This window comes from Stenella coeruleoalba (assembly GCF_951394435.1).
Source record: "Stenella coeruleoalba genome assembly, chromosome: 3".
NCBI lineage: Eukaryota > Metazoa > Chordata > Mammalia > Artiodactyla > Delphinidae > Stenella > Stenella coeruleoalba.
The window spans coordinates 61,798,109-61,822,790 of NC_137148.1; the positions used below are offsets into that span (position 1 = coordinate 61,798,109).

General features: G+C 37.0%; 1 protein-coding gene across 3 annotated transcripts in view; it reads left to right on the forward strand.

Annotated features, from left to right (window-relative positions):
* The window catches only part of SCAMP1 (secretory carrier membrane protein 1), a 105,525-nt gene extending 82,078 nt beyond the window's left edge, over positions 1 to 23,447 (forward strand). For all 3 annotated transcript variants that reach the window (XM_079918098.1, XM_079918099.1, XM_079918100.1), the window contains 2 exons: positions 75 to 192; positions 19,645 to 23,447. In XM_079918098.1, coding sequence (XP_079774224.1) covers positions 75 to 192; positions 19,645 to 19,809 — 283 coding nt within the window. In that variant the 3' untranslated portion in view covers positions 19,810 to 23,447. The remainder of the gene's footprint in view (positions 1 to 74; positions 193 to 19,644) is intronic.
* The last annotated feature ends 1,235 nt before the right edge of the window (positions 23,448 to 24,682 follow it).

The window sequence follows — 24,682 nt, forward strand, 5'->3', positions numbered from 1 at the left end:
GTTATTATGCTGTTTTTAAAAATTGTGCATTAACTTATTTGCCTAATTTTAGTTTTCTTCTTTTAATTTCATAGTGGTTGGATTTCATCCCTTACTGGTCTCAACAAAAGTATTCCTGTTGGAATCATGATGATAATCATAGCAGCACTTTTCACAGCATCAGCAGTCATCTCACTAGTTATGTTTAAAAAGGTAAGTGAAATTTTATGTCTGTAAATTTTTTTAGTGAACCTGATAATTCAGTTCTCATTTTCCCATTTTGCTCTTTATTTAGTGTAACCTCAGGCCGTTTGGTTGTTGTTCTTATGCAAGTTTGCTCTCTGAGGATTACTTTTTACAATTAAAAGTTATGCATAGATAAATTTTAGAAAATTGCATCACATTTAATGTTTCCCGTAGATAGAGAATATTTTTAAATTCTGTTAACAGAGGGCTTCTTTAATCAATTGAAGAGTCAATCTCATTTTTAAAATTTGTATCTTTTTATATATTCTGATTTCTTTTTTTGAATATGAAACATAGGAGACCGATTAATAAATAGAAGTAAAACTCTTGTGTGGTATGTGCATTTTATTTGTATTTTATCTAAGAGTATAAAGTGAGCTGGTAACAGACTCAGGCTGGATTATGGACTGAATTTTATTTTTAGTAACTGCCCAATTATTTTAGCTATACAGTTGGCAATCTATATCCACATGTTCCACATCCTCTAATTTGAGCAACTGTGGATTGAAAATATTAGGGAAAAAAAAATTCCAGGAAGTTCCAAAAAGCAAAACTTGAATTTGCCACACAATGGCAACTATTTACATAGTATTTACATTGTTTTTACAACCATTTGTATAACGTTTACATTATATTAGGTTTTATAAGTAATCTATAGATGATTTCAAGTATACATATGGGACAGATGTGGGGAGGATGTGCGTAGGTTACTTGCAAATACTACGCCACTTTGTATAAGGGACTTGAACACCCTCAGATTGTGGTACCCATGGGCGTGGGGATGAGGGTATCATGGAACCAGTACCCACAGATACTGAGGGATGACTGCGCCTCCTCCTGTCAAATTCCCATGGCTGTTTTCACTGCCTTAAAGAAAATCGTTCCATAGGGTAGGAGAAAGGTCAGGTTTTTTTTATGTATAAAGTTTTATCGTGCCTTGGGTATGTATTTTTGATATTCTACACATGTTCCAACATAATATAGAGACCCTGTGAATTACACCTATGTTTTAAAATAGTACTTTTTGGTGGGTCTCACATTAAGGAAAATAAGTCCTTAAAACATTTTTTCTTTGTTTTTTTTTTACTCTGTGGAAACTTGGGAATATGTACAAGGATTGCACAGAAATAACTGTACCTTATATTTAAGAAAACTGCATTCTTGAAATACTTTGCTTGTACATTTGTCTTTAATCCTTCTCAAAACTCTGAAACCTAGGCTATGTTCTTTCTGTCCATATTTTGCTACTCATTTTCCCTCTTAAAAGCTTTTACTTCTTTTTAGAAATACACATACATAACTATTGAAACTCCGCTTTCTAAAGTTACTAGATCCTATACCAGCCTTTTTTTCCGTTTTCCTCCTCCTTGGACGCTGAAGCCTTCTATTCTACAGGTGGCCCCTCTTCCTCAGCCTTTATGGTTATGTTCTGATTCTCCTGCCTCTGAGGCTAGTCTTTCTTCTTCATTTCTTTGTTTAGCTCATAACTAAAGGTCTTCTTAAATGCAGTCAGGTCTCTGCTCTTTGTGCTTGCTCTACAGTATATTTTCCTTTGGGAATTTCAACCTCCCTCATTGTTTCAGTTTCTTCTTTACCTCCATGAACTAGAATGTTGGAGTTGAAAGACAATGCTTTACACAAACATGTAGTTGCATCTTCAGGTGACTGTTTATATCTCCAGTTGATTGGTATCATCATCTCACAGTAATGCATAAACTCATTCTTTTCTCAGAACCAGCACTCCTTCCAGAAGTTCTGATTCATATTCAAGAAACATTTATTAACACCACATATTGTATGATTCCACTTATATGAAATGTCCAAAATAGGTAAATCTATAGAGACAGAAAGTAGATTCGTGGTTGCCTATAACCAGGGGTGGGGTGACTACAAATGGTTATAGAATTTCTTTTTTGGGGTGATGGTGAAAAAGGTCTATGAATATACTAAAAACCATTGAATTGTATACTTTACAAGGGTAAATTGTATAGTGTACAACATTTATCTCAATGAAGCTGTGTTTTAAAAAGGAAATTTATTAAGTAGCTATTATACATGAGTGGTTGTAAGTACTTTTTCATGTGATTCCATTTAAAACTTATGTCATTACCTTGTCAGTGCTTCCATTACTTTTTTTTTTTAACATCTTTATTGGGGTATAATTGCTTTACAATGGTGTGTTAGTTTCTGCTTTATAACAAAGTGAATCAGTTATACATATACATATGTTCCCATATGTCTTCCCTCTTGCGTCTCCCTCCCTCCCTATCCCACCCCTCCAGGCTGTCACAAAACACCGAGCCAATATCCCTGTGCCATGCGGCTGCTTCCCACTAGCTATCTACCTTACGTTTTTTAGTGTGTATACTCACTTTCCTAGACACTTTCTTAGTGTCTGTTCCATCTTTCTCTTCCTTTCCATTTCCAACCTCAGCTAACCCAGAGATTTTCTTACAGGTCGCTCATACCCCATTCCCACTTCCTTCAGTTCACTTTATGTATAGTTACTATTTTAATCTAAAAAAAAAATCCCAAATAAACCCAGCACTCTGAAGGTTTTTGAAGTGGACTTCAGGTTGGGGAATGGGATTGTGGTGGTAGTGGTAGTAGGGCTGGTGGTGACCTTTCACAACTCCCGGATTCAGACTTTATACTCCATTCAAAGTTACTGCTTGGTTTCTTTAAATACATCACGTACATTGCTTTGTCTCAGTTTTTGTTCATGGTATGCTTCTTGACCTCTGGGTTGCTTTATCTTCTCTACCAGTTGAAGACTTACAAGTGCTCTTTCAAGACCTGGTTCCAGTCTCATATTCTTCGTCTGTGAAATAAGGAATTTAGATGAGATGATTTTATGAAGTACAATAAATGGAGATAATATAAGCTAAAATATAGTTTGAGCCAGCTTTCATATTTGTAACGGCAAGGATTTGTTTTAATTTGATAGAAATTGAGATCCAATGAAGACACCTGATTTTTCTTTTTATTTTCTTTTCCATACTTGCTCAAAACTTGCTGTTTTTTCTTCCAACTTCATTGAGATATAATTGACACACAGCACTATATAAGTTTAAGGTGTACAGCATAATGATTTGACTTACGTCATGAAATGATTTTTAATAAGTATAGCAAACATTCATCATCTCATAGATACAAAATAAAAATTTTAAAAATGTTTTTCCTTGTGATGAGAACTCTTAGGATTTACTCTCTTCACAATTTTCATATATAATGTACAGCACTGCTAATTATATTTATCATGTTGTGCATTACATCTCTATTACTTATTTATCTTGTAACTGGAAGTTTGTACCTTTTTAACTATCTTTATCCAATTCCCCTTCTCCCACCCGCCACCTCTCATAACTACAAATCTGATCTCTTCTTCTATGAGTTTGTTTGTTTTTGAAGTATAATTGACCTACAACACTGTGTTAGTTTCTGGTACACAACATAGTGATCTGATATTTCTGTATGTTTCAAAATGATCATCACAGCAAGTCTAGTTACCATCTGTCATCATATAATGGTATTCTGTTATTGACTATATTCCCCACACTGTACACTTTAAAAGAAAAAAGTCCTTTGGGGCTATGTAGCCATAGTTTATAACCGCTAGGAGTCAGGCTTTCCATAAGCAGTTAATGCCCTCTAAAAGTTATCTGTGCACACTGTTTTGGCTCTAGAATAGTTGCTTTTTATTAGGCTATTCTGCGTCTCCAGTACCAGCTAAATGGTGCTCTGTGGTATATATTTATTTCAATGGCAATGAATACAATTTTGAGAATTTTGTGGACATTCTGAAGTCCTGCATAATTTGGAGTTAGCTAATCATTGGTGTCTAAAGTGCCCAGTATGGGCACTATGGATTCTTTGTTTTCCCCATAGTGTCATCTTATAATCCAAATTTAAAATAATTGAAATGCAAGAATATCTGTCTCTTGTACCTATTCATAGATAAGGGAATAGTTTAATCCTTACCTTTCACAGATAGATTTTTAAAATTTTCTTTTAGATTATTCCCAAACAATATTTTTTTTCCAGGCCCATCTTTTTATAGTAAGCTATTAGAAAGAATTAAATAATAGTTTTGGGCTAAGGGAGAGGTATTATAAATGGGTCAAATAATAAATGAATGAGTCATAGGAGATTATATATCAGGGGAATACAAAATTTCCCCCATCCTTTAATTGATATAAGAGCTAGAATAACTTAGTATGCTAGAGATAAATAGATAATACGTCATTTGTATTTCCTTTGGGACCTAGTTTTGAATGGTTATTTTTCTATGAAATTTAACAAATTGTTAACAGACTTTGTCCACATTCATAAAATAATTGTTAGTAGTGATTTTTTTGCACTTCAGAAGAATTTTTAAAAAAAGTTATTTCACTTTAAAAAACAAGTTTTTAAAGTACTTAAAAATCTTTGTCTATACCAAAATATCTGCTTTGCAAATAATCTTTTATTTTGTGTGAGAGTATAGAATTGGGGAATATGATCCACAATAATGAAAAGTCTCATTTATTAGTTAAATTGGTGTTTTACAGTAAATGCTTTGTGAAGCTATCCTACTGTATATAAAGTGATAGTCCTCTTAGATTAAAAGTGAATTTCACTTTCTTTGAAAGCATTGTAGTCGTTCACTACGCTCCCCTCCCCTTTTATTTCTGATTTATTTTGGATCTAGGATAGAATGCTGATAATTTTACTGTAATATCTTTCTGTACTATCGCAGACAGGCATGCTGCTTCTCTCTCTTCCTCTCTCTGAATCATCCAACACTAAGGTCTTTTCTGATTAGGTATCAATGTCAGATGATTCACATTGCCTATTAAAATGCTAGTCCAGGGCTTCCCTGGTGGCGTAGTGGTTGAGAGTGCGCCTGCCGATGCAGGGGACACGGGTTCGTGCCCTGGTCCGGGAAGATCCCACATGCCGCGGAGCGGCTGGGCCCGTGAGCCATGGCCGCTGAGCCTGCGCGTCTGGAGCCTGTGCTCCGCGACGGTAGAGGCCACAACAGTGAGAGGCCTGTGTACTGCAAGAAAAATAAAAATAAAATAAAATGCTAGTCCACATGCTGCTTATTTTCATCCAGGGGACACAGAGTAGGTACAGTAATACTTTTGAATCCCTAGAAAAATTGGCACTCTGAGCAGGTTGTTTATATCTGTCATCAGTTGGTATCCTTAGTATGTTCACTTTTTTTTTTGATTGCCCAAATCTTAATTTTGTTATCCTTTTCTATAAGTACTAGGCTAGTTACTTATTAGATCCCAAACCTCAGTTAATATAACTAAATTATTGTGAATTATCTTTACCTAGGCATTTTCAAATTCGGTGGATCTGCTAGTTTATGATGCTGTACATATGATATTTTCATCCAAATAATCTTTATATGCATATTTTAATGGCTTTATTACTGAGATGTAACTCACATATCATGCAGTTTACCCATTTAAGTTGTATAATTCAATGCTTTTTGGTATATTACATTATTAATTTTTTTTTTTTTTTTTTTTTTTTTTTTTTTTTTGCGGTACGCGGGCCTCTCACTGTTGTGTCCTCTCCCGTTGCGGAGCACAGGCTCCGGACACGCAGCCTCAGCGGCCATGGCTCACGGGCCCAGCCGCGGGGCATGTGGGATCTTCCCAGACCGGGGCACGAACCCATGTCTCCTGCATCGGCAGGCGGACTCTCAACTACTGCGCCACCAGGGAAGCCCAACATTATTAATTTTTAAAAATTGTGGCTCTACATAAAACATAAAATGTGCTATTTTAATAATTTTTAAGTGTACGATTTAGTAGCGTTAATTACATTCACAGTGTTGTGTAACCACTACCACTATTTCCATTTTTCATCACCCCAACAGGAATTCTGTGGTCATTAAGCAGTAACTCTTCAATTCCCCCTACCACCAGCCCTTCATTACCTCTAGTCTATTTTCTGGCTCAATGAATTTGCCTATTCTAGGTATTTCATATAATTGGAATCAAACAATATTTTCCTTTTGTGTCTGGCTCATTTCACTTAACATAAAGGTTTATCCATGTTGTAGCATGTGTCAGAATTTCATTCTTTTTATGACTGAATAATATTCCACTCTGTGTATATACTACATTGTGTTTATTAGTTTGTTGATGGACACTTGGATTGTTTCCACCTTTTTTCTACTGTGAATAGTAGTGCTACTATGAATATTGGTGTACAAGTATTGCTTTGTCTCTGCTTTCAGTTCTTATGTGTATGTACCTAGGAGTGGAATTGCTTGGTGGTCATATGGTAATTTTACGTTTAGCTTTTTGAGGAGTCATCAAACTGTTTTCTTCAGTGACTGTACTGTTTTACATTCCTGCAAGCAATGTGCAAGGGTTCCAGTTTTTCTACATCCTCGCCAACATTAATTTTCCATTTTCTGATTATAGCCATCCTAGTAGGTGTCAAACAGTATGTTCACTTTTAAAACAATTAACCTCTGAGGTAATTGCAAACTAATAAGCATTTTACTTTGTAACACAGGTATAGTCTGGTAGAGTAGTACTGAACTTATTTGGTAACTATTTTAAAATAATGAGGATGATTTGGGGCCATTTGTTTAATCCATAGGAGATATGGAAACAAATAATTGTTCAGTGACTTCTACCACAAGTTACTATGTGTTCTGGGGGTATAACTATGAGTGGAAATTGCCACTTCCCCTCAAGGAACTTAAAAAGCATGTAGGATATAAGACATGTGAATAAACCCTGCAAAAGAAGAGTCACAATATACATCCCTAAAAGTCTTGGAAGTGCTGACAAAAGGGAGCCACAGCTAGTTCAGGCAGAAGGAGGACAGCAATATTTAAGATAGACCTCAAAGGATGAGTGGAATTTCAATAGTGTGAATCTAGAGTAGTAGTTAAAGAGGTTACAGAAAGGGTATCTGACCCAGATCTATGGGCAGGAGGGTTCATAGAGAGTTTCTAAGAAATGTTTAATTGAAAAAATTAGGCTTAGAGGTCCAGAAGTTTTTTCAGAAATTCAAAATGAGAATGAAACAATTTTCAAAAACTCATTTTTTCCCAGCTTTAAAAAATGTTGATATCATTTCGGTATGACAGGGATCTTAAAAGCATGATTTTTTTTCCTTCCAGTTTTATTGAGATATAATTGACATACAGCACCATATAAGTTTAAGGTGTACAGCATAATGGTTTGACTTACATACATCATGAAATGATTATCACAATAAGTTTAGTGAACATCCATCATCTCATATAGATATGAAATGAAAGAAATACAAAAATATTTTTCCAGGTTTCCCTGGTGGCGCAGTGGTTGAGAGTCCGCCTGCCGATGCAGGGGACACGGGTTCGTGCCCCGGTCCAGGAAGATCCCACATGCCGTGGAGTGGCTGGGCCCGTGAGCCATGGCCGCTGAGCCTGTGCGTCCGGAGCCTGTGCTCCGCAACGGGAGAGGCCACAGCAGTGAGAGGCGCGCGTACCGCAAAACAAACAAACAAACAAACACAAAAAAATTTTTCCTTGTGATGAGAAGTCTTAGGATTTACTCTCTTAAGAACTTTTGTGTATAACATACTGCAGTGTTACTTATATTCATCATGTTGTACATTGCATCCCTAGTACTTATTTGTCTTATAACTGGAAGTTTGTGCCTACTTTGATCCAGTTCCCCCTTCCTCCACCCTCTGTTTCTCATAACCACAAATCTGATCTCCTTGTCTATGAATTTGTTTCTTTTTGAAGTATAATTGATCTCTAACACTGTTAGTTCCTGTTATACAACATAGTGATTTGCTATTTCTGTACATTTCAAAATGATCACCACAATAAGTCTAGTTACCAACTGTCACCATACAAAGATATTACATAATTATTGACTATATTCCCCACACTGTACATGTCATACCTATGACTCATTTATTTTGCAGCTAAAAATTTCTAATCGTAATCTCCTCAGCTATTACTCTCCTCCCCCCACCCCTTCCCCTCTAGCAACCACCTGTTTGTTCTTTGTGTCTATGATTTTGTTCCTGTTTAGCTATGTTTGTTCAATCGTTTTGTTTTTTAGATTCCACATGTGAGTGGAATCATACAGTATTTCACTTAGAGTAATACCCTTTAGGTCCATCCACGTTGTCACAAATGGCAAGATATTCTTTCTCTCTTTCTTTTTTTTTTTTTTTTTTTTGCGGTACGCGGGCCTCTCACCGTTGTGGCCTCTCCTGTCGCGGAGCACAGGCTCCGGACACACAGGCCCAGTGGCCGTGGCCCACAGGCCCAGCCACTCCGTGGCACGTGGGATCCTCCCGGACCTGGGCACGAACCCGTGTCCCCTGCATCGGCAGGCGGACTCTCAACCACTGCGCCATCAGGGAAGCCCAAGATATCATTCTTTTTTATAGCTGAGTAGAATTCCGTTGTGTGTGCATATGTGTGTGTGAGTGTGTGGCTGTGTGTATGCCACATCTTCTTTCTCCATCTATTGATGTGCACTTAGGTTGCTTCCATATCTTGGCTATTGTAAATAATACTGCAATGAATATATATCTTTTCATATTAGTGTTTTCATTTTCTTCAGATAAATACGTAGAAGTGGGTTTGCTGGCTCTTCTGGCAGTTCTCTTTTTAATTTTTTGAGGAATCTCCATACTGTCTTTGATAGTGGCTGCTTCAATTTATATTCCCACAAACAGTGCACAAGCATTTCCTTTTCTCCACATCCTTGCCAACACTTGTAATTTGTTGTCTTTTTGATAATAGCCATTCTGATAGGTGTGAGGTGACATCTCATTGTGGTTTTGAATTACATTTCCCTGATGATGAGTAATGCTGAGCATGTATTCATGTGCTTTTTGCCCATTTGTTTTCTTTGGAAAATGTCTGTTTAGGTCTTCTGCCCATTTTTAAATGAGGTTGTTTGTTTTTTTGATGTTGAGTTGTATGGGTTCTTTATATATTTTGGATATTAACTCCTTGTCAGGTAATATTGTTTGGAATATCTTCTCCCATACAATAGGCTGCCTTTTTGTTTTGTTGATGGTTTCCTTCACTGTGCAAAAGCTTTTTAGTTTGATGTAGTCCCATTTGTTCATTTTTGCTTTTGTTTCCCCTGCCTGAGGAGACATATCCAAAAAATATTGCTAAGACTGATGTCAAAGAGTGTACTGCCTATGTTTTCTTTCAGGAGTTTTGTGGTTTCCAGTCTTACATTTAGGTATTCATTTTGCATTTATTTTTGTTTATGGTGTTAGAGAATATTCTAATGTCATTCTTTTACTAGTAGGCGTCCAGTTTTCCCAGGATCACTTATTGAAGAGACTGTCTTTTCTCCATTTATATTCTTGTCTCCTTTGTCATAGATTAATTGACCATAAGTACACAGGTTTATTTCTGGACTCTGTTCTGTTGATCTATGTGTCTGTTTTGGTGTTAGTACCATAGTGTTTTGATTACTGTAGCTTTGTATTATAGTCTGAAGTTGGGGACTGTGATTCTTCCAGTTCTGTTCTTCTTTCTCAAAATTGTTTTGGCTATTTGGGATCTTTAGTGTTTTCATACAAATTTTTAAATTTCTAGTTCTGTGAAAAATGCTATTGGTATTTTGATAGGGATTGGATTGAATATTAAGATTGCCTTGGGTAGTATGGTCATTTTAGCAATATTAATTGTTCCAATACATGAACACAGTATATGTTTCTATCTGTTTGTGTCGTCTTCAGTTTCTTTCATCAGCGTCTTATAGTTTTCCAAGTACAGACGTTTTACCTCCTTAGGTAGGTATATTCCTACATATTTTATTCTTTTTGATGTAGTTGTAAATGGGACTGTTTCCTTAATTTCTCTTTCTGATAGTTCATTGTAAGTGTATAGAAATGCAATAGATTTTTGTATATTAATTTTGTATCCTGCAACTTCACTGAATTCATTGATGAGTTCTAGTAGTTTTTTGGTGGCATCTTTATGATTTTCTGTGCATAGCATCATGTCATCTGCAAACAGTGACAGTTTTACTTGTTTCTAATTTGGATTCCTTTTATTTCTTTTTCTTGTCTGATTGCTATGTGTATTGCTTCCAGTACTATGTTGACTAAAAGTAGAGAGGCTGGGCATCTTTGTCTTGTTCCTGTTCTTAGAAGAAATGCTTTCAGCTTTTCAACACTGAGTGTGATGTTAACTGTGGGCTTGTGATTTGTGGCCTTTGTTACTTTGAGGTATGTTCCCTATGTACCCACTTTGTAGAGTTTTTATTATAAATGGATGTTGAATTTTATCAAAAGCTTTTTCTGCATCTATTGAGATGATCATATTATTTTTATTCTAAAATTTGTTAATGTGGTCACGTTGATTCATTTGCAGATATTGAACCATACTTACACCCCTGGGATAACTCCTACGTTATGATTGTGTATGATTCTTTTAATGTATTGTTGGATTTGGTTTGCTAATATTTCATTGAGGTTTTTTGCATCTATGTTCATCAGTAATATTGGCCTGTAATTTTCTTTTTTTGTGATATCTTTGTCTGGTTTTGGTATCAGGGTGATGCTGGCCTCATAGAATGGGTTCAGAAACATTTTTTCTCTGCAGTTTTTTGGAATAGCTGAGAGGGATTGGTGTTAACTCTTCTTTAAATGTTGGTAGAATTCACCTGTGCAGCCATCTGGTCCTGGACTTTTGTTTGCTGTGAGATTTTTTTAAATTACTGATTTAATTTAATTCTTGGTAGTTGGTCTGTTCCTAATTTCTATTTCTTCCTGATTTAGTCTTTGGAGATTGTACATATCTAGGGACTTATTTGTTTCTTCTGGGTTGTCCATTTTATTGGCATATAATTGTTCATAGTAATCTATTATGATCCATTATATATCTGTGGTGTCAGTTATCAGTTCTTTTTCATTTCTGATTTTACTGATTTGGACGCTCTCTCTTTTTTTCTTGATGAGTCTGGCTAATGGCTTATCAATTTTGTTTACCTTTTCAAAGAACCAGCTCTTAGTTTCATTGAACTTTTCTAATTTTTAGTCTCTATTTCATTTATATCTACTCTGTTTATGATTTCTGTTAACTTTGGGTCTTGTTTGTTCTTTTTCCAGTTACTTTAGTTGTAAGGTTAGGTTGTTTATTTGAGATTTTTCATTTCCTGAGGTTGACTTGTATCACTATAAACTTCACTCTTAGAAACTGCTTTTGCTGCTTCCCATGGATTTTGGATCATTGTGTTTTTGTTTTCCTTTTTCTCCAAGTATTTTTAAAATTTCCTCTTTGATTTCTTCAGTGGCCCATTGTTTGTTTAGTAAGCATATTGTTTAGTCTCCATGTGTTTGTGTTTCTTACATTTTTTTTCTTGTAGTTGATGTCTAGTCTTACAGCATTGTGGTCAGAAAAGATGCTTGATATGATTCCAGTTCTCTTAGGTTTACTGTGACTTGTTTTGTGGCCTGCCATGTGATCTATCATGGAGAATGTTCCTAGTGCACTTGGAAAGAACATGATTCTGCTACTTTTGGATGAAATGCTCTCTATTTATCTATTAACTTTGTTTGGTCTGTTGTGTCATTTAAGGCCAATGTTACCTTATTGATTTTCTGTCTGAATGATCTGTCCATTGATGTAAGTAGGGTGTTAAAGTTTGCTAGTATTATTGAGTTTCTGTCAGTTCTTCCTTTTATGTGTGTTAGTATAGTAATTCCCCTACATACAAACGAGTTCCATTCCAAGAGCGTGTTTGTAAGTCCAGTTTGTTCGTAAGTGCAACAAAGTTAGCTTAGGTACCCAACTGACACAATCAGCTATATAGTACTGTACTGTAATAGGTTTATAATACTTTTCACACAAATAATACATAAAAAAGCAAATGCAAAAAATAAAGAAAACTTTTTTTTTTTTTTTTTTGCGGTACGCGGGCCTCTCACTGTTGTGGCCTCTCCCGTTGTGGAGCACAGACTCCGAACGTGCAGGCTCAGTGGCCATGGCTCACGGGCCTAGCTGCTCCACGGCATGTGGGATCTTCCCGGACCGGGGCATGAACCTGTGTCCCCTGCATCGGCAGGTGGACTGTCAACCACTGCACCACCAGGAAAGCCCAAGAAAACATTTTTAATCTTACAGTACAGTACCTTGGAAAGTACAGCAGTACAGTACAATAGCTGGCATACAGAGGTTGGCATTAAGTGAACAGGCAAGAAGAGTTACTGACTAGAGGAGGGAGAAGGGGTGGGAGATGGTAGAGCTAAAGGATCATCAGCAATAGGAAATGGAGGGTAAGCTGCAGTTTCACTCACGCCTGACATTGATGGAACGAATCTTTGAAAGTTCACAACTTGAAGGTTCGTATGTAGGGGACTTACTGTATGTAGTCTGTATATTTAGGTGCTCCTATGTTGGGTGCATATATATTTACAACTGTTATACCTTTTTCTGGATTGATCCCTTGATCATTATTTAATGGCCTTCTTTGTCTCTTGTTACTGTTTGTCTTAACGTCTATTTGTCTGGTATAGGTATTGCTACTCCAGCTTTCTTTTCTGTTTGCATGGAATACCTTTTTCCATCCCCTCACTTTCAGTCCGTGTGTGTTACTTCAGGTCTAAAGTGAGTCTCTTGTAGAGTGCATATATATGAATATTGTTTCTGTATTCATTTAGCCACTCTGTGTCTTTTAATTGGAGCATTTAGTCCATTTATATTTAAAGTAATGACTGTTAGGTTATGTATTTATTGGCATTTTGTTAATTGTTTTTTGGGTTATTTTTTGTAGTTCTTTTTTCTTTCTTTTTCTCTCTCCCTTGTGATTTGATGGCTATCTTTAGTGTTATGTTTGGATTCCTTTCTTTTGTGTGTGTATCAATTATAGACTTCTGGTTTGTTGTTACCATAAGGTTTATATATAGCAGTCTGTGTGTGTGTGTGTGTGTGTGTGTGTGTGTGTGTGTGTATGATTATTTTAAGTTGCTGATCTCTTAAGTTTGAACACATTTTTAACAACCCTGCATTTTTACTCCACCCTGCCACATTTACAGTTTTTGACATCATATTTTACATCTTATTTTGAGTATCCCTTAGCTACTTATTGTGGATATAGATAATTTTTCTACCTTTTATTATTATTATTTTTAAAATATTTATTTATTTGGTTGCACCAGGTCTTAGTTGCGGCAGGCAGGCTCCCTAGTTGCAGCTTGCGGGCTGCCTAATTGCGGCTCACTGGCTCCTTTTAGTTGTGGCATGTGGGCTCCTTAGTTCAGTAGGCAGGCTCCCCAGTTGCAGCTTGCCAGCTCCTTAGTTGTGGCTCACTGGCTCCTTAGTTGTGGCATGCATGTGGGATCTAGTTCCTCAACTAGGGATTGAACCCAGGCCCCCTGCCTTGGGAGCACAGAGTCCCAACTACTGCACCACCAGGGAAGTCCAAATTTTTCTACTTCTGTCTTTTAAGCTTTCTACTAGCTTTATAAGTGGTTAATTTACTACCTTTACTGTTTGTTTGCCTTTGCCAATGAGATTTTTCCTTTTGTAATTTTCATATTTCTAGTAGTAGCCTTTTCTGCTTTGAGAAGTCTCTTTAACATTTCTTATAAATCTGGTTTTGTGGTGCTGAACTCTTAGCTTTTGCATGTCTGTAAAACTTTTGATCTTTCCTTCAAACTGGAAGGAAAGCTTTGCTGAGTAGTCTTCTTGGTTGTAGGTTTTTTTTCCATTCATCACTTTAAATATATTGTGCCACTCCCTCTGGCCTGCAGAGTTTCTCCTGAAAAGTCAGGTAATAGCCTTATGGGAGTTTCCTTGTATGTAACTTGTTTCTTTTCCCTTGCTGCTTTTAATATTCTCTCTTTAACTTTTGCTATTTTAATTACAGTGTGTCTTAATGTGGTCCTCTTTGGGTTGATCCTGTTTGGAGCTTTCTGTACTTCCTTGACCTGGATGTCTATTTCCTTTCCCAGGTTAGGGAAGTTTTCAGCTATTATGTCTTCAAATATGTTCTCTGTCCCTTTTTCTCTCTTCTGAGACCTCTATAAAGTGAGTGTTAGTACACTTGATGTTGTTTTGGAGGTCTCTTAAACTGTCCTTATTTTTAAAAATTCTTTTTTCTGTTCAGTTTGAGTGATTCCACTGCTCTCTCTTCCTGTTCTCTGATTTGTTCCTCTGTATCATCTAGCCTACTGTTGATTCCTTCTAGTGTGGTTTTAATTTCAGTTATTGTATTCTTCAACTCTGTTTGATTCTTCTTTGTATTTTCTAACTCTTCATTAATCTTCTATGTTCATCCATTTCTTCTCCTGAGTTCTTTAAGCATCCTTATGATCGTTACCTTAAATTCTTTATTGTGTCGATTGCCTACTTCCACTTCACTTAGTTCTTCCTTTGGGGTTTTATCTTGTTCCTTTGTTTGGAACATATTCCTCTGTCACCTCATTTTGGTTAATTCACTGTTTTCATTTTTCTGTATTTGGTAGGCTTGTTATATTTCCTGATCTTGGAGAAGTGGCCTTATGTAGGAAATGTCCTGTGTGTCCCAGCAGTGCACTTCCCTCTGGTCACCAGAGCTATATGCTCTGGGATTGCCCCATAGGTAGGTTGCATGGGCCCTTTCGTTCTGGTATGCTGACTACTGTGGGCAATCTGGTAGGCATGGCTAGCCCCCGGTCTGGTTGGTTGCTATGCCCTGCCTTGTGTAGAGGCTGCCGGCCACTGATGGGCCAGGCCATGTCACGAGGTGGCTGGTTACAGTGCCCCAGGGGGTCCCAGGGCTAGTTCTGGCCCACTGCTGGGTGGAGGTGGGTCTTAAGTTGGCTGGTTTGTATGCTAGGTGTCCCAGATCCCATGTTGGCCTGCTGGTGGGTGGGGCCAGTTCCTGACATAACTGTCTGCCATGTCCATGGTGTCTTGAAGCTGGTGTTGGCTTTCTTTTGGGTGTGATTGGGGCCCAAGGGGTCCCAGGGCTGGTGACTGCCCACTGGTGCATGAGGCTGAGTCATGGGGCTGGTGCTGGCCCACTGGTGAATATAGGCAGGTCCTACAGTCTCTGGTTGCAGAACCAGGGCATCCTGAAGCTAGGGTCAGCCTGTTTGTGGATGGGGATGGGACATAGGGGGCTCCTAGGGCTAGTGCTGGCTCACTGGTGGGTGGACCCAGGTTCTGGGGTCTCTGGCTGCATGGCCCTGGAGATCTGGGAATTGATGTTGGCCAGTGGTTTGTGGGGCTGGGTCTTGGGTTAGCTGGGGGCTCTGGGGATCCTGAGGCTGCTGGTCTGCTGGTGGGTCAGGCCGTGTCCACCTGTTAGTAGCTTTGCCTGAGGTGTCCCAGTTCTGGTGCTGACAGGTTGGTGGGTGGGACCAGGCCCGGCCCTGGTAAGAAGGAGGATTCCCAAATGGCACTTTCTATCACCAGTGCCCTTGTGCTGGCCTGAGCTCCCCAGATTGGCTGCCACCAGCATCTGTGTCCCCAAGGTGAGTTCCAGCTGCCTCCTGGGTCTGCAGGAGGCTGTTCAAGCGGGTCTGACCCAGGCTCCTTTCAAATGACTGCTTCTGCCCTGTGTCTCAGGGCAGGCGGCATTTCATGCATGCCCTTTCAAAGCGAAGTCTCTGTTTCCTACAGCCCTCTGGAGCTCCTGGAAGCAAGCCTTGCTGATCTTCAAAGCCAGACAGTTCTGGGGGCTCACCTTCCCAGTGGAGGAGCCCATGTGGGGCTTGAACACCTCACTTCTCAGGGAGAATCTCGGTGATTCTAATTATCCTTCCGTTTGTGGATCGCCCATCCCAGGAGTTTAGGCCTTGACAGTCCCGCATCTCTGCCCCTACTACCTGTCTTATTGTGCTTCCTTCTGTATAACTTTAGTTTTAGTAGATCTTTTCTGCTAGTCTTCAGGTCTTTCTCATCAATAGTTGCTCTGTAAATAGCTGTAAGTTTGGGTGCCTGTGGGAGGAGGTGAGCTCAGGGTCTTCCTACTCTGCCATCCAAAGTCATAATTTCTTGATATGATGTTCTGGAAGCACTAATGGAAACAATACATTTGGATTATTTTGTTTAAATAAAGTACCATGGTTTTTAATTTCCATAATATTTTGTGTGTCATTCAACCACATTGTACACTAAGGTATTTTTGAAGATACATTAAGGAAGCAGGATTCTTTTCTGGAGTTGTGTCTTGGCTGTGACACTTTTGCAGATATTTTAAAGTTAATTTTAATTTGTATTAGTCTAACACATTTACATAATTCTCATTTGATCCTCAGGAAAACTCTGAGAGACAAACAGGACAAGAAATATTCTTGTTGTATGAGAAGTAAACTTGAGGTTTTGAGTGGTGTCCAGCCCTGCAGAAAGTAGTGGAATCACTAGGTACCAAATCTAGTGTCCTTTCTGTGGTACTCCTAGGACTAAATATGTAGGTTAGTGCAATTCTCATAAGTAGAAGAGATAGCAAGTGTTTAGTTTTTGCTTTTTAATTACACTGTTTTACCTTAAAACTATCTCCCTGATTTCTTAAGGAGTGTGTTATCAATAGATATCAGTAGATATCACTGAAACATAACAGGGAAATGGTAAGCTTTTTGAGATGTTGATCCTTGTAAGTAGCCCGTCATCTTGCTGGGACACTGAAATGAAGAATCACCCCTTTCACGTGGATATCGTGGATCTAACGCAGTATTTGAGCATTGTGCACTGAATACATATGCAGTCTTTTCCCTCTAGGTGGCTCTCTGGGTTTATATAGATATAGACTATTGAGAAATGTATTATTCCTACCTTTATTTTACCTCTCTGCTCTGTGGGGCTATGAATTACATTTTAAGTAATTAAACCATGAAGTTCATGAATACATAACATCAGCCACTCAATTTAATACAAATTTGAAAGAAGGAATAAATTAGAACAGATGTTTGTTAATTGCATGCCCATAAATTGGGGTGGGGGGAAGGGGGAGAGACAGACAAGTTAACCTGTAATTACTTTGCACTGTGGCTAGGTCTGGTAAGTAAAGAAGGTTTATTAGATTTCTATAATACACTTAATTTGTAGGATCTAATCATATGTACTTATTGTGAGATAAATTTCTTAAACATAGGTGTAGTAATTTATCTGTATCTTTAATTTTTTATTTTAAAAACTTGGTTTGGAAAGGGAATAAAAATATACTTATGGTAGTGCTGTCGTACTAAAAGAATTTTAAAGTTCACCAGTATATGTACTTGTCAATGCTCTCTTTTTCTCCCTGACCCTTTTTTTCTCTCTCTTTTTTTTAATTTGCACTTTATTTATTTTTTATTTTTGGCTGTGTTGGGTCTTCATTGCTGTGTGTGGGCTTTCTCTAGTTGTGGTGAGCGGGGACTATTAGTTGCAGTGCGTGGGCATCTCATTGTGGTGTCTTCTCTTTGTTGTGGAGCACAGGCTCTAGGTGCATGGGCTTTAGTAGTTGTGGCACACGGGCTCAGTAGTTGTGGTTCGCAGGCTCTAGAGCGCAGCAGGCGCAGTAGTTGCGGCGCATGGGCTTAGCTGCTCCATGGCATGTGGAATCTTCCTGGACCAGGGCTTGAACCCATGTCCCCTGCATTGGCAGGCAGATTCTTAACCACTGCGCCACCAGGGAAGTCCCTCTCCCTGACCCTTTTTAGAAAAAAAAAAAAAATTATTTGGTTGCACTGGGTCTTAGTTGCGGCACGCAAGATCTTTAGTTGTGGCATGTGGGATCTTTTAGTTGCAGCATGCAGGATCTTTTAGTTGCAGCATGTGGGATCTTTAGTTGTGGCATGCGGGATCTAATTCCCTAACCAGGGATTGAACCCCGGACCCCTGAATTGGGAGCGTGGAGTCTTAACCATTGGACCACCAGGGAAGTCCCTCTCCCTGACCCTTTAATACTTTGATCCATAGTAATATGGCATTTGCTTTCGCTACTGTGTATCAGAAGAACTTGGGACTTTGACCCCTTATTTTCCCCGACAGCTCTTCACTCCTTAACTGCTTTCTTCCCTTGGCATCTGTGAAAAGGTCCCTGGTTTTACTCATTCCTCTCTTAATCATTTCTTGTTGTTATGGGTACCTCTTAAATATTGGTGTCTAAACAGGCTTCGGTACTTGATTTTCTTCTCTTTCTACTTTATGTGTTATCTCTCCGTGGACAGTTTCGTTACATCAGAGTTGTAGCTACCATTATGTGCCATTGGTTTCCAAGTCCATGTCTCTCGCCCATTCCTCTCTACCTCCAAACCAAATTTTCACCTGTCTGCTGGGGCAGGCTTAGACTAGGTATTCAATAAACATTTGTGCAACGGATGAATGTTTAGAACTTAGTGTCTACTCTCCCCCCAAACCAACGTATCCTCTGTATTCTGTCTTTGTGAAACAACTTCCCAGTATCTAAACTTGACTTGAAAGTACCTGACTCCTACTTTTCCTCACTCCACACTTAACTCCACAATTAACCAGTTCCTATGTATTTAGGTTTGGGAAAAGGGCTGACTTGGGTGTACTGCCCCCATCCTCCAAACCTGCTTTGATGACATTCTAGTCAGGCTTCTAATTTAGACCTATCACAATGCAGTGTAATTACAAGTTTACTTTTCTGTCTCATCTTTCCTCCTCATCTTTCCTCCTCATCTTTCATACCCCCAAGTTTGTAGGTATGTAATAAATAAATATCAATATTTGTCCTAGTGTGCCTTGTTATTTCCTTTCTCAAATTTGTATTAGATGGAGTGGCTGATGTTATGGATTGATGTGCTTCATAGTTTATGCATCTTCGAGAGAGATGCTAACAGAAGGAGTATTTTTGAACCCTGCTCGTAAAAATCTAAGATTTGCGTGATGAATCAGTATGGACAGATAGCGCTCAGAAGTGTTTCTTCTTAAATCCTTTAGGACTTGACCATACACAAAAACTTAAATAGTATTCAGAGTGAATTATCTTTAAGGACACCCATATTGCTCGCTACATTAAATGATAAAACGATACCATTTGATACAATAGGGGCAGGGGTGTATATGTAGCCAACGTAGAAATAGGTAAGGTATTATTTTTTTGGAATTGTCTAGGGTAGTAAATTAATGTATTTAAGTCAGAATGTCTCCTGTTGTGTTTAAACCATTCTTTTGTAAGGCTGTAATGTCTTAATTAGGTACAGTGGAAAACATAGCTTTTTGCATTTGGTTAAGAAGTCGCTTTTTATATTATTTTTGGTTTGGCATAGGCATAATTCTCTCTTCTGCATTGGCGATAAAAGGGAAAAATCTATTTTAAGAAAATATTTACATACAAGGTTGTGTGCCACTGTGGCGGCTGATGTTCTTGACCTTAGGAATCCTGCCTAGAATCTAGTCTTTTTATCTCTGAGTCATGTTGGGATTAATTGAAGAGCTATTGATAATGAACGCATAGATTACCACTCATCTTCTCCCACTTTTCTGTGCCTCCGTAGGTACATGGACTGTATCGCACAACAGGTGCTAGTTTTGAGAAGGCCCAACAAGAGTTTGCAACAGGTGTGATGTCCAACAAAACTGTCCAGACTGCAGCTGCAAATGCAGCTTCAACCGCAGCAACTAGTGCAGCTCAGAATGCTTTCAAGGGTAACCAAATTTAGAGTCTTCAAACAATACATTGTTACCTTCTGACTGTACTTTTTTCTCCAGTTACTGTATTCTATAAATATTTTTTTTTGTTCAAAACACAGTACACACAGCACGTATATTTCCTAATCACTTGTGCATGGGCTAAAACCAGAAAAACTTCCTTGTCTTATTATTTACCTGATAGTTTCTTAATATTTCAGTGCCCCTTGCAAAAAAAAAAAATTACATGTGAAATAAATATTCTCCATATTTTTTGGGGGATGAACGTTCAGCGAATTATTTCAGTGGTGACACGCTGAAATTAACATGGCACTTATGATTAAAAATGCACTTAGTACTTGCTGCAGTCATTCTTTCAGGAGTCAAACGTAAGGATTACACATTGGAGCAGTAAAGCAATGCTTCATTCCTTTTCCTTATTTATATTGAAAGAAATAGGACATCAGAGACTTAGGGATTTTTAAATCGGCTTGCTTTTTAGCAGTTTCAGTCACCAGTGAAGAGCCTGTGTACACTTCATGGTAGATAATGTAAATTTTATCTTTTTATTTTCTTAGAGTAGTTGATATTTTGATAACCAAGCTCTGCTCTTGCATGGTCACCATGTTTCTTAAAAGAATTAGTATTTTGGGTTATGCACTGCTTATGGTTGCAGGTTTGGGGAGTTGTTTATAGAATCATAGAAATGATTTTCTGTAATACTTTCTTCTACATAAAAATTCACTGGGGTGCAATACGAGGATATAATATAATATGCAGTGCATTATCCAAAAGAAAAGGTAGATAAGTGATGGAATAGAATGTAGTGATGATAATACCTTTTTGTTTTTAATTTTCAGTATTCATATCATAGTAAAATATTACTGTATGGAAACTTTGGTATATTCTTGTGGCTACTCTTTTTAATTGAACTGAGATTGTGTCTGGCAGCTCTTTTCTGGGGTATGTGTGTGTCATTTTTAACGGAGGTATTAAAATCTAGGCTAACTCCATGTCCAAAAAGAACATAACAGTATTTGAGAAGTTTTTCTTTTAGCCTCTCATGTCTAGTTGGCATTAAAAGTAAAAAGACCCTGGCACTTCACATATACTTGAATCCCTAACGCACCTCAGTCTTTGAATTTTTGAGACAGACTGAATACATTAAAATTTGTAGCAACAGAAAAAATAAAACATTTAACTTGCATCAAGCAAGAAAATACAGATACAGTTGAATGCATTAATTATGGATAGAATCATGTTAAAATTATTACTATGCAGCACAGAACTTCATTCTTATAGTATACTTGGGTTGAAACTTTGAGTCATTTTTAATAACTGATTAAATGACTTAAAGACATTTGTAAAGTCACGATACTGTTGTTTTGGAAGTCATTAGCTAACCTAAAAGATTGCAGAATAATAAGTATTCAACTTGATTGTGAAAAGTAAGGGTACTCTATTAGATTATATTATTTGAGACTAAAAAATTGGCTGGGTGTAAATGGTTAAATCACTTTTATTCTTCCCCCCAAATCTGGAGTTAAAATGAGTTTCATGCTGGGGGTGGGATGGTGAGTTCTCACTATTTATGAAAGAAGCTTTGTGTGATACTAGATACAACACGGATCCATCCAGATGGTGTTTACATTTGATTTACTTGGGACTTTGTTGAAGTAATATACTTGGAAGATATTTCTTTTATTCTGATGAAAGTAGGATTCAGAGTATGAATTTAAAGCTGTTTTTATGAATATTTCTGATCAGTGATAATCTCTACTTACTTTCTCAACCAAATAAGCCAGTTCAAGATCTTTAGAGTCTATAATCTTACTGAAAATCTGTCTCATCAGTATGCTTTGTTGAGTGTGGATTTTACAAACATTCAAAACATTAACCACAAAATACAGCAAAAGTAGGTATGTCTGTCATTAATTCATCTCTCAAGTTCCTTTTGTTTTTCTTTAAACTGCAAAATGAAAACTTTATCATAGAGACTTTTGAAAAATACTGAGATACTTTCCTTCAAGAATTAGGAATGTTTCTCTCTATTCTGTAGAAATCCTCTATTGCTAAATAGCAAAGAATAATTACAACCAACTGAACCTTTTTTTGTTTCGATGGGGGAAATGTTGTTTTAAATTCCAGTTATTTGGGTTAATACAAACTGATAAGAGAAAAATGTTTTTTTAAAAACATAAACGTGCATTAAAATGATGGCGCTGCTTAACAGTTTAATAAGGTAGAGGGGTTTTTAATTCTTATAATCTCTATTCTCTTAACAATAATTATTAGTAAATAGTCACATTTGCACTCAGTAGAAGATTGGCACTTGTTAGTGTTTTATATTTAATATTAGCATTACCCAGTATCGCAATCATGAAATGGTCTTCACATTGTAAGGATCCATGTCACTTTTCAGTTGGAAATATTAAGTTTTGGCTATTTTATTTCAAACTAAAGTTTGAACACTGGAAAATCATTGCTCAGTGGTTTTTAATTTGGGACTTGGATTATTTATCTAGGGATGTTTGTATATTTTGTCAACGAGTAATATTGCGCTGCCATTACGGTGACTGTCATGGTTCTGTATAAATGCCCTCCATCTGTCCCTCTAATGTTGCATGTTTTCAGTGGTTTGGAAGTTTTGTATATTTATTGTATTAACACAGAATGTCATAAAATAAAATGCTGTTTACTGGATGTTTGTATAGTTTTAAATACTGTATTAGCACTTCAGAGGCAGAAATTATGCTGAGGGCCTAAGGTATATAGAAATAACCACATTTAATTTTTAAAAAGTAATTTGTGTATAATTCTATCACGTGCTACTAAACAAAATAAGTAATATAAAAGACTTAGTTAAAACTCAGCAACATAAAATGACAATTTTTCTGTTGCTTTCACCTTTGTAGGTAGTAGAACATGAGGTTCACTCATTAAATATTTTGACCACTTTAAGGTCAAAATACACAGACTGTCTAGCAGTTAGTGAGATTCAAAATAGAAAACCTGTTTTGTGGCCCAGATTTTTTCCTTGTAGGTTAACATGGATGCCTCTGTACTTGTATTGTATTGATTTGATTGAACTTGTGTTCTGTTTTCTAGCCTCACTACCTGTTGTTGTTTTATGTTCTGATGAAAGTACAAATTTGTGTATTGTTGGATTTTTCACTTGGCTATCTAAAGAGGATATAAAAATATAGTCTAAACTAATGTTCATGGTGAATCTTATTTGAGAAATACATGTTAAATTAAAATAGGAACAGCATTTTCAGTTTTCTGGGTGTTACCTAAAAGTGAGTTTGGATTTTCATTGGATACAGTCCTTCTATAAATCATGCTGAGATAATGTATGGTTTGCATTTTAGAGGGGGTTTATGTTTAATTAAGTTTCTTAGTTTCTGTAAATCATTTGTAGTACTATAATGCTTATACAGTTATTACTTTATCTTTTTCTGAAAACACTGACATTAGCATCTAATTTTATATCTTTATTGGTAAAAATCTACGTTTAGACTGTTTATATACAGAATTTGTTACATTTTTTGGTGCAACTTTCCCTTATTAGAATGACAGTGGCCATCACACACCATTTCACTGTATCTCCTACCATTTTATCCTTAAGGTAAATGTTTAGTGGAATTTGTTGATTCCATGTGGTTAAGAACTTTAGAGGGGAAATGAAAGCGGTTAATGTAAAAATAATTGAGGATGGTTAAAATGTACACTTCGATAGATTTTCAAGTACTATAGTATAAATTTATTTAGAGTAGAATAATATGTTTTAAAACACTAGAGTTGTTTTTAATACTTGTTTATTAAACTAAAAGATTGTATCTCAATGGTTAAATATTATGGAAAGTGAAGTATTTCTACTAGAATTTTAGGGTACATTATACAAAACAGCATGCTTTCTGTAAGGATGGGTGTTTTTAAACCTTATTTTAAGGTTTTATCACAGTCTACAGAAAGATAGGAAGGAATCTGTAGAAAATTTCTAAGCCAGCCAGGCATTGCCACTAATCTATCCTAGATATACAGATATCTTTAATTTGAAGATTCCAGGAAAATAGGGAAAGGCTCCCCTCTAGTGTTCTTACCCTTCCTGTAGGTTTCATATTTACAATTTAACTTTGTGGTTTTGGTAAGACAAAGCCTTCAACTTGGAGAATTTTCATTGGCACTGTTCATGTTTTCAAATGGCAAGGGACATGGGAGCCGGTATATAACAATGCAGCAAGTGTTAAATTTTAAGTTTATCCAAATCTTGATTTATTTTTCATCTTATAACTTTCTGGGCTTGGCATGGCTGATGGTGTAGTTAAAGTCCTTCTGCCACTAAAACCCATTTTATCTTTTCTCTACTGGGGACAGAAAGTCGTTAATCCTCTTGTGCCTAGTAGTGTTTCATATACTTGTATAAGATTACTCTGAATATTATCCTGTCTACATTTAAACAGTTGAATCTGTAGAATCATAACCCGCAAATTTTATTTTTTAACTCTTGTTTTTAGCACTTAGCTGTAATCCTAGAGTTCCTCCAGAACTCTTTAAAAATTTTGTGGGCCAGTGATTCTCAAGATAAATCATGGTTGTGTGTAGTTGTTACTATTGGCAATTTATAGTATTCTTCAGGTGCTTGGGGGTGAGGAAAAGAGATGCCCCGAATAACTTTTTTATCTGGCAGTGACAGTGGTTCCTACAATATTATAGTCTCCTATACAGAAACTGAGCCCACTGGGCATACATATCCCTCCGAGTAATTTTTTTTTCCAGTAGGAAAAATATATATCTGTTGTAGAAATATTGAAGAGTATGGAAAATGATAAATCAGAAAATAAAGACAGTATGTAATTTTATCATCTAGAGATACCACTGCTAATGTTTATTGTATTTTTTCCA